Genomic DNA, 13,837 nt, shown 5'->3' with positions numbered 1-13,837 from the left:
CCAGAGGAAGAAGGAACTCAATTAGTTTGCCCTTTATTAGTATGTCATCTCTCTAAGAAGTTACTTATATTCCAGTGGCCCTCTTTACTTTTGTGTATCTACAATAGATAGAAAATGGTACTCATTTTTTTTAAACAATGAAATTAGTATATAAGTGTGATAAGAGATTTGAGCCAAAACCTTCTGGGCATTTTTTATTTATTTATTTTGGTATTGTGATATTAAATGTGTAAAAATGCCTCAATTCAAGTATTTAAATTTTTTCTAATTAAGAAAATAATTAAAACATAGATATGTTTAAGTGTTAGAGTTCCCCTTTCTCCAATTAAGGATCTTACCTTTCTCAGAAAGGTTTCATCAGGTAATTTTATTCCACTTTAGATGATTCTCAGCTTATTCTTTTCCTAAAGGAGATTTATTTTTATCAGTTAATGACATTGTCTGGCATGGACCCATGGACAGTACATATATTGTGATTATAATATACCCAGCTGGCTCAGTTACTGGCGAAGCTAATGTTATGATGAAATTTTTATTTTACAGAGGATACTTTGTGAAGGATTATACTTTTCCTCTTGTCAGTCCTTACCATCTATATGGATCACAGGACCCTCTTTCTTCTCCTGAGACTTTGTCCTTTCCTCTTCTGCTTGGTGGCCAAAATAGGTCTCATCTGCTTTGTGGTGCTCTGCTCTGGATGCTATGAGCATAATGCTGGCCAGGGAAGCAGAGGACATGAGGGACAGAAGCAGGCTCCTGGGGCTCAACTTTCTTCCTCTGCATCACCCTGGGCTTAGGGGGTTCTGGACAGCACCCCACCAGTGAGAGTTTGAGATACCTACAGAGCTGCAAGCCTCACCCCTTGGCCCCTAGGCCTTGCACGGTATCATCCTTGGTGCCATCTTTCCCAGCCATGCTGGCAGTCTGGGCCCACCCAATCCCTTTCAGGTTGAGGGTTGGGATCCCAAGCAACACAAACCACTCTTCCCACCACTCCTTGCCCCAAAGGGACTTGACTTTCTTTCTGGACTGTTTGTATTGAAACATAGTAGTATCAAATAAAGCCCCTACATGGCCCTGTTCCCCTGTTGGTCTGAGTGAAAATAATAATAATAATACATTAGAGAAGTCAGGTGTTTGTGTTTGAAAGACTGATGAAGCCATTGAATTGCCATATTCTTTTTAATGATTTTTTTCATACCAGATAAAGCATGGTTTAATTATTACTACTCTGGAACATAATTTATTACTCACCAAAATGGTTACATTTTAAAATATAAACTGTAAAGTCCCTCATTTCCTTTACTAATGTTGATTATTATTAGTGGAATTGATTTATTAGTGAAAATCAATTGTCCCTGAAGTTTTCCAGAGAGCATATAATTGGCATCACTAGGAGGCTCATGCTTATAGTCTTAGAAAGAAATCTTTGATAATATTTGGAAAGGATGAAAGCTTATGGTTAATGATTCCTTCACTCAGTTTATGAGTTCAGTATTTTTTTCTTAGGAATGAATTTTTCTTGTATTGTTAGCTTTTGAATAGTTGCTGTCCAAGATCATTAAATAGTCTTAAATGTTTGTAGTCCTGTTGAACATTATGGGGCAGAAGGTCAAGAAAAACAGTTCTAAAAACCAGTGGGCCATTATCCACAGATAAAGCTTTTTTGTTGTTTCTTTCTTGAAGTACTGATGAAAGAAGAACTCTAAAAGGAATTCTGTACTTTGAACATAAATGCTAAGTAATGATGGTATTTATAGAAAGTTATTTATCCCCCCTACTTTTTAAAAGATTTTAGGTATCTTGTTGATATTTTGCTTAGGAGTCATAGAAAAGAATTTGTCATAACAAGGCTGTTTTGACCCATATCCTAGGCTCTTACGTCATTAGAAGCAGAATGACTTTATCATGCCTGTAACTCTGTGTTGGACACCTAGTATGATGCTAATGCTTGAGTCTTGTGCTATTTTGTTATTTGTCTTCAGTTTTTAAATAATTAAAATTTTATTTCACCAAAATAACAAGTGTAGGCATTGAAAATGTTCTAGATGGATTTTGCATAAAATTTCATCATAAATTTTGTGTTTTATGTCTATAATAAATACATATTAAAATTATATTTCTATTTATATGTAATTTAAAACATATCTAGATGATCAACAAGCTTTGAACTCAATCATGCAAGATTTGGCTGTTCTTCATAAGGCCAGCCGACCAGCATTATCCTTACAGGAAACCAGAAAAACAAAATCTTTGTCACCAAAAAAGCAGGTATTTATTTTAGTGTTTTAATAAATACATATTGTTGTTCTATGATTTATTTTCCTTGAATATCCTGATCTTATTGAGAGTTTGTTTAAAGTACTTAGGGTTTACACTTTTGAATCAAATATTTTGTTTGTTATACATTTTTTCCGTAAGAGTCTGTTTTTTAAAAAAATAGTTGAGTTTCATTTGATACGGTAACTGCTAATATTTTATCCATTCTTAAAGTACTTAAAATAAGCACTTTTTTAATTTAAAATAATCTGTATATACACAAATGTGGATCATTTTGATTGTTATAGGTAAAATTAGTTTTGGATGTTCAACACAAAAGTGGAAATATAGTGTTTTATATTTCCCTCTAACACTATTAGCAAATGTGTCATACTCATGATGCTGTCGCTAATAGATCTTAGTGACCTTTCTTTCCTGTTGAGCCCAGATTCAGCAACATAATTCTCAACTCAGCTCTTTGGCAGATGCTATCGATTGAAGTTGATGCTGAGAATGAAACCTTTTTCTCTCTCTCTTCTATTATAAATGAATGACTAAGGAAAAATGATTTAAGAATTCTAGAAATTTTATCTGATCTCTGAATGATTTATCATTTCATTACAGAATGATGTACGAGTCAAATTTGAACACAGAGGAGAAAAAAGGTAAGGAAAAACACATTACACTTCAGTTTATTGATTTAATTAAATGTGTGTCCTACTTAAAGCTATGAGAGGTTCTTTCTATATTTTAATGAAGGTTCATGGCTTACCATTTGAGAATGTAATAGTCCTTGGTAATGTGTAATATGTATTTAGACTTAAGAGAATTTGTCAAAATTCAGGCTAAACATTAGAAATGATGAATATTTTTACATTGCAATATTAGGAAACAAATAAGATCATTTTATAATGCAGCCTTTAAATATTACCATTTCCTTTTATTTTACTCAGTGAAAATTAAATATAATTTTTCTTTTCATAATTATATCATTGTTTCACCTACTGTACAGAATTTATGTATGTGGATTTAACATTCACAATTTTGATTATTCTCAAGAGACTGCAATCATATGACACATATTAGTAACATTGAGGAAAGTGGGTTGGAATGGTGGCTGTAAATCGTTTAGCAGAGGTGTAAGCCTAACCTTCCACTGGATATCTGTATCTCAGTACAGTGCTGGAGGTGGGTGGTTGTGGTTAAAAATAGCATTGCTAACAAGGCCCAATAGAAGTTGGAGAACATGAGATTTCATTTCTGTTATTTGTGTTTCATTGAATTAATTTAATGAAATATGTCTATTTTAAGGACTTAAAAAGGCTCAGAAATCATATCACCTGAGATGTAAAAATGTTTTACCAGAGATGTTAAAAAAAAAAAGGGATATACCAGATATACAAGTGCTGTAAAATCTGCTTTTTACCTATTTTCAGTTCTTATATGGATATTCTCAGTTTTGTTTTTCATTCATGGAGTGCTGTTTATTGAGTTCTTACTGTCTTCTGGGCCATGAAGGGTTAGAGTGAGTGAAACAGCTTACAGTCCAGTAATAGGCTCCAAGCTTCAGTGCAAGCTCCCCAGGCAGCACAGGCCAATCTTTTGCAATATATGAATAAAATATGAGAATTAAAATGTTTTAATCATTCAAAACTATTTATGTTGGGGGTATGCTTACCTGTTACATATTAGCTCAGAAAATGTTGAGTTGATAGGGTACAGAAATCAAAATTTGAATACCCAAAGAATGACTTTATTCTTTTTAACAGTTTTGTTGCATTCCATTGTATGTATGTCTCATAGTTAAGTTTTATTACTTTCCTCAGTGAACATTTTACACTGCTTTTTAATGTTCACATAACAGTTTCATTGCAAATTATAAACTGCAGAACATTTTGAGAATTTCCTTTTTATAATTTTTACTAAGATAGAAGAAACTTTAGAGTTTTTGAACTTTGTGTTGAGAATTAGTACACTTGATCAAAAATGAGCCATTTTTGTGTAGTGTTCAAGTAAAGTCAAAGTTTACATTTTTATTTTTAATTTCTCACCCCAGAGATAACTGTTATAAGTATGTTATTTAATTATGCCCAAGAAAATAAAATATTTTAAAATTCTGTCTATATAGAATCCTTCAGTTCCCCAGACCAGTTAAACTGGAAGATCTGAGGTCTAAAGCTAAAACTGCCTTTGGACAATCTATGGATCTACATTATACCAACAATGAGGTAAATATGTTAAGTTTAACTTCAAGTAGTTCTTGTTTTGGAAAGTAGTATGTTCATTTCAGAGATTGTTTTAGGACTGTTGTGCTTTTATTTAGGAATTGATGAGGATTAAAGTACATTAGAGGGATAAAATAGCACAATTAAATTTGTGAATTTTAACTGACTGAAATGGAATTTTTCCATTGTTGAAAATATTAAAAGGTGCTACTGTGAGAATAATTGAATGAGAATCGATTAAAAAAGGAAATGTATGTATTACTTAAAAGTTTGCTGCTTATTTATGTTTTATTTTTACTCTGTGTACTTTACTGGTAAACTGTCTTTTCTCATGCTCTATATTTGGCTACAGAGACTGAGCTTTGGTAGCGAGACAGTTTAGTTTAAACGTATAGGATTATTTTCATGTTGGTTAAGACATGGTGAGATCATTATGTTTATGTTTGAGAGTCAGTACATGATCTTGAGGGTTCACTGTGGCATTGAGGAGCTCTGTGTCTGGGGAATCTCCTTTTGAACTTTGGTAAAATTTGCATTGGATTAGATGACCTCTGAGGTTTTCTTCATGTTCTATGAGATCTCAAGATCTTGAGATCTTAAAATTTTGAGGGACAATTTAGTTAACTGGTTAATTTGTTATTGTACCCCTCCCCAAAAAATACTTGTTGAATTTGCCAGGCATAATGCTATGATTTAGGAATTGCAGCCCCTCATGGAGTTATAGACTTGTAGTAGAAGCAGACAATTAATAAATGAATTGTTTAAATTTATGAAATTCTTTGAAGGAAATACATAAAGTATTACGATAAAAGAATAAAGGCAAGGTATCGTAGTTAAATGGTACTAAGAAAGAATTAACTGAGGTGCTAATATTTCATTATGGAGACTTGAAGTATGAAAAGCCAGCCTTGCAAAGAGTTTGAGGAGAAGAATGTTCCTGGTAGAGAAAGCAGCCTGAGAGCAGTGCAGAGGTCCTGAGATGGCTAAGACATATGTGTTTCAGGAATAGGAAAGAGCCACTGGGACTGGAGTGATGGTGGAAAGCTTAGTAAAAATTAATTTTAGAAAATGTGAAATTGCTTTGCAAATGTAAAAAAGCATTATGTGAATAAAAATATTTGAAAATATTATAATTTCAAATGAATAATTATTAAAGCAGAGGAATATGCTAATGTAGCTTTATCTAAAGAAAACCACTTAAAGCTGAAAACAAAATATTTTGACAAAAAAATCCACATCCAAACAACTAACATCCTCGAACAAAGTGATGAGTACTATCCTGTCGTAATACCTTAAAATTTTATTTTTCAAATACTTTTTGGCTTTTCAGTTAGCCATGAACACCTCTTGTGCCTGACCCTATCTTGACACTTATTTCTGTTGGTTCTGGCTTGATTTCCAACTGTTAGCCCCTGAAACTCTGATGGCTTTTCAGGGGGCATGGCTAGAAGATTGGCCTAGGCTGAAGTACATTTTGGGGTGTGGGGGTAAGATGTGAGATGAGGCTCAAGGATGGAGTGGGAAGTGGTGACGGATAGACTCCACTTGGCCACAGCAGTAACTTGTTGGATAATATACTCTTTATGGGCCTTCTTCTCTTCTCTGTCTTCCCCATCCCCCTACCAGTGTTTCCTAGTGTCTTTTTCCATATAAACAGGCTTGAATTTGAATCTTTATCTCATGTTACATTTCTAGGGGCACCCAGATACATCTTTGTTTTTGTTTGGTTTAAAATTGTATCACAGAAAACTTGTAAATGTCCAGATACAGTAAGACTATAATATTATCTTGATCTACCAGCCTAGTAGGTCTGTCAAGAAAAATGATGTTAGTTTGACATTATTTGTTTACAGTGTACCTGTTCTAGTGCCTAGAATTACTGTTTCTTTGCTGAGTTTGCCCAATTTGTTTTTATAATTTTCGTAGGGTTTTCTTGAGGACTGACATTAAGTTAATTGATCTATAGTTCTCATTTTTCTAAAAATAGGAAAATTTCTCCATTTTCTGCTTCTTTTTCTCATGCTTTCTGAAGAATTTCTGGGAGTGGTTCTGCCATTATATCTGGACGGCCTCTTGGCAGGAATGTGGTAGGGGAGGCATTAGGGTGAGATTAGGTTGTGTGAAGTTTCTTGCAACTCAGAGATTCTGTGAGTATCTGTGATTCTCTGAATTAACCATGTCCTTATTCACATTATGACCCACTTAGTGCATGCCCTTAAACATTGAGAGTATGAGCTACAAATTTATAAGGGGTATTAGTTTTTTGGACCTACGGACAAGCAAAAATCTCATTTATACTGCTTATTATTACAATTCTATAAATAGTTTCTAGTATAATATAAATTTCTCTTTTCTAAAAAAAAACAAAAAAACAAAAAAACATTATTCTGTAAACTTTAAGTTTTCCAGAACCCAAACAACCATGAAATTCACGCTGGGATTGGTTGGATTTATTGGTTGGGCTCCTGTTTCTCTAATAAAGTGTCAGGTGTGTATGTGTCTGTGTGTATGTTGCCATGGGGGATAGAAGTGGGGTTGTGCAAAGTAAGTGGATTTTTTATAATCTACCCATTTTAGATGATGGGTAGAGAAGGAAAACCTTTTTATGGACTATTTTCATGTTTCACTATGTAAAGTCAGGAAGATAATTCACTTCTTTCAAATTTAGGTTCTGTTTAGTAGGTTTTTAAACTAAAATTTTAATTTCCTTTTCAGAAAAGATTTATATTAACATTTAATGGATTTATCAATAAGCTAGAAGGAAATCAATTTCAGAAATGAGGCTAAAATGAATTCATCAAGTAGGAAAACATTGTATAATTTATTTAGTATAATTTAGACAAGCTGGGACTTATTGACTCGTAGTTCTCATTTTAAAATTTGTAATAGGTGACCTTAGAACATGTGAGGGATCGTATCAAAACCATAGGCAGTAGTCCAAGCTGTCACTCCAGATTTCATGTTAGCAAACTGAAGAAGAGCAAAATCATTTACATTAATACAGTGATTTAAACTAGTGTCTTTTCCTCCCAAAGCAACAGTACCTTGGAGCAGTAAACATTCCGATTATAAATATATATGTAATAAAAATAAATATTACGGTTTTCTCCTCGAAATATTAGTAAAACAATCCTCATCATTGCTTTAAAATGTTTTCTAGTGCTTAAAATATAATGAAAAAAAAATGTTAAAGATAGGAACAAGATGTACCAATATGGTTCATAATTGATAGGCTAATGAAAAGAGTTTAAGTAGATCAGGCTTGTTCCATGATACCAGTTAAAAATCTTTTTTTATTAGAAAAAATTCTCATAGAGAAAAATAAGGTCTGATTAGCTGATAAGTTGTATAGTATAAAATTAGTTACACAGAAATTGGAAATATAATTTCAGGTATAGAGTAAACATTAGTAGATTGTATGATGGAATTCACATTAGTCCTGCTTTATACATGAGTCCTCACTTAACATTGTCCACAAGTTCTGCAACTTTATAAGCAAAACAACTTACCGTGAAACCAATTTTACCATAGGCTGATATAGAGTTAAGTTACTACCTACCACATCAGAAACTGCTGTATTTGTGTCTGGCAGGCTTTCTTAAAACATTGAATTTTTTTCATAAAGAAATCTGCAGAGAATCAGTGCACACCATGTCAGCTGTGGGTTTGGGTACAAATGAAGTTTTCACTCTATGATAGTTATTAAACAATATTTGTCAAGTGTTTGCTCTTTGCTATTCTCCGTGTTAATTGTTGATGTGTGTGTGGAGGAGGTGGAGTTGGGGGAGTGGGTCCTTGATTTCAAGGAATTTATACTGTAGAAGACCCAAAACTAACTAGGCTTTTACATTTGAATGGCTTATACACTGTGTTGATTAGAGCAGGCTAACAAGTGTGGGATATGTTCACTTGTTTTTATTCTCTCCTTCTTTCAATGAAATCGAATGTGCTTTGAAGATTATTGACAGAGTCATCCTAAGCTACTAACCTTACACTTTTTACAAAAGAAAAAAGTATTTTGATACTGTTAAATTACATGAATCATGTTTGTTCTCGGGCCTGCCAGGTGCTTTTTTGTCCTTCATAATAGTGGTCCCCAACCTTTTTGGCACCAGGGACCGGTGCTCCTGTGAAATCTAATGCCTGATGATCTGAGGTGGAGCTGAGGCAGGCAGTGATGCTAGCTCTGGGGAGCAGCTGCAAATACAAATGAAGCTTTGCTCGCTTGCTGACCGCTCACCTCCTGCTATGTGGCCTGGTTCTTACAGGCCATGGACCTGTACCGGTCCGCGGCCCAGGTGTTGGGGATTCCTGCTTTATAATATCTGGTCTATGAGAGGACTAATGAAAGCAGATTTCCACATTCAGGATTCACTGTGGGATTGCTGACTCATTTAGCTTATTTGTGTTAGAGTGTAGTGGTCAAGTCACCAGGGTCAGGCATATGAGTTCCCCTCCATTGTAGCTGTCACAGATGCTCATTGTATTTGGCATGTTGATAAGCACACCTCATGAGAATGCAAATCAAGTCAGTGGTTACTATTGAAGAAAACACTAAAAGTTTCATTAATTCAGATGAAAGATAGTACCTTTTATTTTTCTATAGTTTTTGTGTGTACTTAATGTTATTTGGAGGTGAATACTATAAATTAAGTTTAGCAATATTATGGAAATATCCTAGAAAATTAATCTCTAAATGTGTTTTCTAGAAGAATTTAATGATTAATAAAGCAAAAAAAACCTGTTCACATTTATTCTATGATTTTAGTGATGGTAGGATAGGAAGTGCAAAACAGTCTAGATACATATATATGCATTCAGAATTTCATTATGCTGATCAATCAAAGAGCAAAGTATTTTGAGATTTATAATTCCATAGTAATGGAGATGCTCCCTGAAGGACTTGACCTGGCGAGATGGCTGCATGACTCTTATGTTCCTTTTCGTTTAGTTGGTAATTCCATTAACTACCCAGGATGACTTGGACAAAGCTGTGGAACTGCTGGATCGTAGTATTCATATGAAGAGCCTCAAGATATTACTTGTAATAAATGGAAGTATACAGGTATGTTGTGGGATTTTTTTTTCCGAACAAGAATTATAGGATTTATGCCTGTAAAAGTCAATATATGAAAGTAAGTTTAATATTCTGTACATATGAAACTAATAGAAACTTGGGAAGAATTATGTTAAAATAAAATTTCAAAGAGCAGACTTGATAAGACCCACAAACAATATAGATTATCTAGATTGTTTTTGGTAGGGGAGAGGATTCTGTTTAAAGCCTTGAAGGGGAAGAATAGCATTAATCATCCTTTTTCCTTTGTAGGCTACTAATTTAGAACCATTGCCATCACTAGAAGATTTAGATAACACAGTATTTGGAGCAGAGAGGAAAAAACGGCTCTCTATAATAGGTAAGAAAGCTAGTGTCTGAATCATGAAATGGGTGATTTCTCAGTTTCTTCTCCATCCTTTTATGTAACACCTAAACATAACCCTGATGAATAGCACCCTGTCTCCTTACTCTAATTTATCTCATGTCCTAGTATTTGTCTTTGAAAAATTATGTCAGGTATTACAGGATTAGCAGTCTCCAACTTAAATATTTTATTTCTTTATATACCCCCAAGGTATTTTAATGTTTAACAAATTTAAATTACTCAAATTTTAACTGTACAAATAAACTGGAGGGAAAAATTAAAAGAAATATTTTAATATATTAAAATTAATGGATGGACTAAGTTCAGAAACCTTTCTCTAAATTTTTGTTAATGCCAAGACTGCTATCAAAATAAAGATTGCTTAAAGTTTCCAGATAATGCTTTATTATTATTTTGTTAGTATCCAATTTTTATTTGCCATTAATAATGTGTTGTTACAAGTAAGCTTTTGGTGTAAAGAGAAATGCATCCTGTATGCTGTTTTTTTTTTAAAGGAGGCTTAGAGGGGCATGAAGTGGGCAGAGGTGCTCTAACTCCCCAGTTTTGTGTATCTTTTTCAATTTGTATAAAACAGTGATAATGTGCATTTTTATATAAGAGCATTGCATTGCTCAAAAACCACTGGCATAAATGTTTTTACAAATAGGACAGTGAATGTGGTCAGTAAAGATAGCATGAAAACATACTTGAGTGATGGATTCAAAGGGGAAAAGTAGAAGAGGACACAAAACATGAAAAGGGAGGAAGCAGGAGAATGGGACAAAATAAGAGATGTAATTGGGAATCTAAGATGTAAACAGAAGAGGATTGTTAATAATGAAATAAACTAGAAGGTTTGCTTTTCAAACTAGAAGGCATGACTATTATTAATTATACATTTCTTTTTTACCTTTTCTTATCACATTGTAGTACATAGTACCTTTAACATAAAAAAATTGCCAATTCATTGTAGTTACATTGTGCAGAACAAGCTAAATACACTAGTTAAACTGACTATTTTAAATTCATTTCGAATTAAAATTGTACTGAATGCCTCACTCTTGTTCTGCTGATAAATATTCTTGTTGTTTGACTTCACTGCTGGCATAAGAAGAAACTGGAAATTATAAAATATAAAATTACTGGTCTTTTTTTGTCACCTCTTTAAACTTGGAATGGTTTTGATAGATATAACCGTTATCTTTTTTCCTTATTTACTGACAGTTATTCCCTTTGGTGATTTTCATAAAAGATAGCTAGAGGAAAAACTGCTTTGGGATGGAAGTGTATACTGGTGTGGAGGTCTTAACCAAGAGTGCTCTGGCATACCCGTTACTAACAAAGGTTAAGAAAAATGAGTTATCAACAAGAAGATGAAGAGATTTTCATAGCTATTTTAATTCCCTATCTCCTTCCACTAATGAGTATATTGGTCGTTTTTTGTTGTTGTTGTTTTTTTTTTTTTTTATAAACAAGGGTATATGGAAGGAATCAAAATATGATCATAGTTGTGAGCATATGATCACAAGATCACAAAAATATGACAAAAAATGTACTCATAGGTGTTACAAAGCCTAAGTCAATTTCTGGCTGAAAGTTGAGCCCCCTAATCATTTTAGAGTCAAGTGTAGGAAATTACCTCTTTTATGCACATCTGTTGGTAATCCCTTTGTATCTCATTATTAACAAATGCTGGCTTATACTTAAAATGACTCCTTAACATAAGGCAAAAACCTTTTTTGCTTTAAATCTGACTGGAACTTTTAATGCTCACATAACTTCCCTCTATCTTTTTTTATATAATTTCAAAAAATTAGTAGAAAAGGGGAGAAACTATGTTAATAAGCATAGTGTTATTTCTGTAGAACCAGGTAAAAATAAGTGGATTATTGTCTAATAAGAAATGTAGTGATTAATTAGATGAACTATATTAGATTCTCTGATTTTCTAAACATGGCTTGCCACACAAAAGTCTAATTTTAAGTACCCGAGAATAAAATCTGGGCCTCCAAGTGGAAAACACACTAATATGGACTAAATGATTAAGAAGTCATCTCACTTAGGTTTCTAAAGATTAAAGAGCAGGAATGGAAAGAACATAGAGCCAAATGTAGATAGCATATGTTTATTATGAATAATTTTAGTATCACAATACCCTTGCAAAGGAAGGATTTAGTACCGTATTTATAGGTGTGGAAACAGGTTCATGGAGATTGGATAACTTTCCCAAAGACATACAGCTGATAAATAACTGCAACTGGGATTCAAACTTACGTCTAACTCTGAAGCCTATATTCTTTACACTACATCATGATGCCTTCCATAAATTATGTTAAGAGGTAACATATCTGGGTACACGTGACCTCTGGAAGTTCAGAAGCAGTGGCATTTATCTTAAAATCTTTATTGTATTATCAACCCTATAATGCAGTCAGAAGACTATACTACCTAATAAGTTACAAATGAATATTACACTGAAGTTAATAATTATAGAAAGTTATAAAAACATTTGAAGCTTTGTAGACTTGAATGTTCTGACAAGTTTTAATAAAAACTGAGTTTCAGTTGCTAAAATTTTTGTACTATAGTCCAGAAATTCTGTGTGTATATTTAATTAAAACAAAAATTGGTTCTTGCTGATATTTATAAAATCATATATTTTCTCTTTTGAGGTCCCACTGGTAGAGATCGAAGCTCCCCTCCCCCAGGATACATTCCAGATGAATTACACCAGGTTGCCCGGAATGGGTCATTCACCAGTATCAATAGTGAAGGAGAGTTCATTCCAGAGAGCATGGACCAAGTAAGCAAAAGTTGGATATGGTTTTTTATTTCATTAAACGGAATGTTGTCAAGGTCAGTGTGGTTTGGCAGGGGTGTGTGTGTGTGTGTTACCTCTTCTCTGCCTCTGTACCTTCCGTCTTAAGTGAACAAAATAGTAAAAAATGCAGGAAATTACCCACTAATTTACATGTTCTTGTGTTTATTCATGTATATAGAAAACTAGAAAGCTGGAAAGCCGAAAAGACTGATTTTCTTATATTGCTCATCCATAAATGAATAAATGCATGTGTTTGTAATCCCGGGATTAATATTCAGATCCTAAAATTAACATTTGAAAGATACATTAAAACTACAAATATTTAACTTCGTGAAGGCGAGGTTTGTCAGCTTTCTAAAACATTTTAAAAGGTTTTTAAAAGTTTTTTAGTATTGAAGTTTTTCCATGAAGTTGCTGCTGTTTCCTTAACATTGCATTGGCTGCTTATATTATTGCAATTTTCATTTCTAATAATGTAGCAGTCACAGCATCATGAGTCTCAATTTAGGTGGGTCCTTTGTTCGGTTTTCAGTGAGTAAAATTATGTGAAATCATTTAGCTGATAGTCCATAGAGAAAGTCTATTTTTCTCTCAAGAAATTTTGAAATCATAGCCCACCTATAAGGGACAACTACATTTTAAACATTTAAAAATGAGTAACTGGGTAGTGACTGCTTTTGAATATGGGGTTTCTTTTTTAGGTCCTGAAAGTGTTCTGAGATTGTGGTGAGAGTTGCACAACTCTCAGTATACTAAAAACCATTGAATTTTACACTTTAAATGGGTGAATTTTATGTTACATGAATTCTATCAATAAAGCTGTTAAAAAAAACTAACTTCTGGTTATATCACATCAAATCATAGTGGAACTCTATATTTTTCTAGATGCTGGACCCGTTATCTTTAAGTAGCCCTGAAAATTCTGGCTCAGGAAGTTGTCCATCACTCGATAGTCCTTTGGATGGGTAATGTTGATTTTAGTTTTGTTTTTTAATATATTTGTGGGTAAATATGCATATATATATGTATGATAGTATGTTATCAACTCCTTTGTGCTACGTTCAGAGAATGTAATTGATACTTGTCTATACTTAACAGCAAATGAATTT

The 13,837-nt window shown here is 33.3% G+C and overlaps 1 protein-coding gene across 2 annotated transcripts in view; it reads left to right on the top strand.

Annotated features, from left to right (window-relative positions):
- MAP3K2 (mitogen-activated protein kinase kinase kinase 2) overlaps window positions 1-13,837 on the top strand; it is a 73,370-nt gene that overhangs the window by 39,511 nt on the left and 20,022 nt on the right. For both annotated transcript variants that reach the window (XM_039851251.1, XM_039851252.1), the window contains exons 3-9: window positions 2,153-2,271; window positions 2,884-2,924; window positions 4,388-4,487; window positions 9,436-9,549; window positions 9,814-9,901; window positions 12,580-12,710; window positions 13,614-13,693. In XM_039851251.1, coding sequence (XP_039707185.1) covers window positions 2,153-2,271; window positions 2,884-2,924; window positions 4,388-4,487; window positions 9,436-9,549; window positions 9,814-9,901; window positions 12,580-12,710; window positions 13,614-13,693 — 673 coding nt within the window. The remainder of the gene's footprint in view (window positions 1-2,152; window positions 2,272-2,883; window positions 2,925-4,387; window positions 4,488-9,435; window positions 9,550-9,813; window positions 9,902-12,579; window positions 12,711-13,613; window positions 13,694-13,837) is intronic.

Source organism: Pteropus medius, unplaced genomic scaffold (assembly GCF_902729225.1).
Source record: "Pteropus medius unplaced genomic scaffold, Ma_sr-lr_union100, whole genome shotgun sequence".
NCBI classification, from domain to species: domain Eukaryota; kingdom Metazoa; phylum Chordata; class Mammalia; order Chiroptera; family Pteropodidae; genus Pteropus; species Pteropus medius.
Note: the sequence above shows the minus strand (reverse complement) of the source record. Positions and strands in the feature narration are given on the sequence as shown.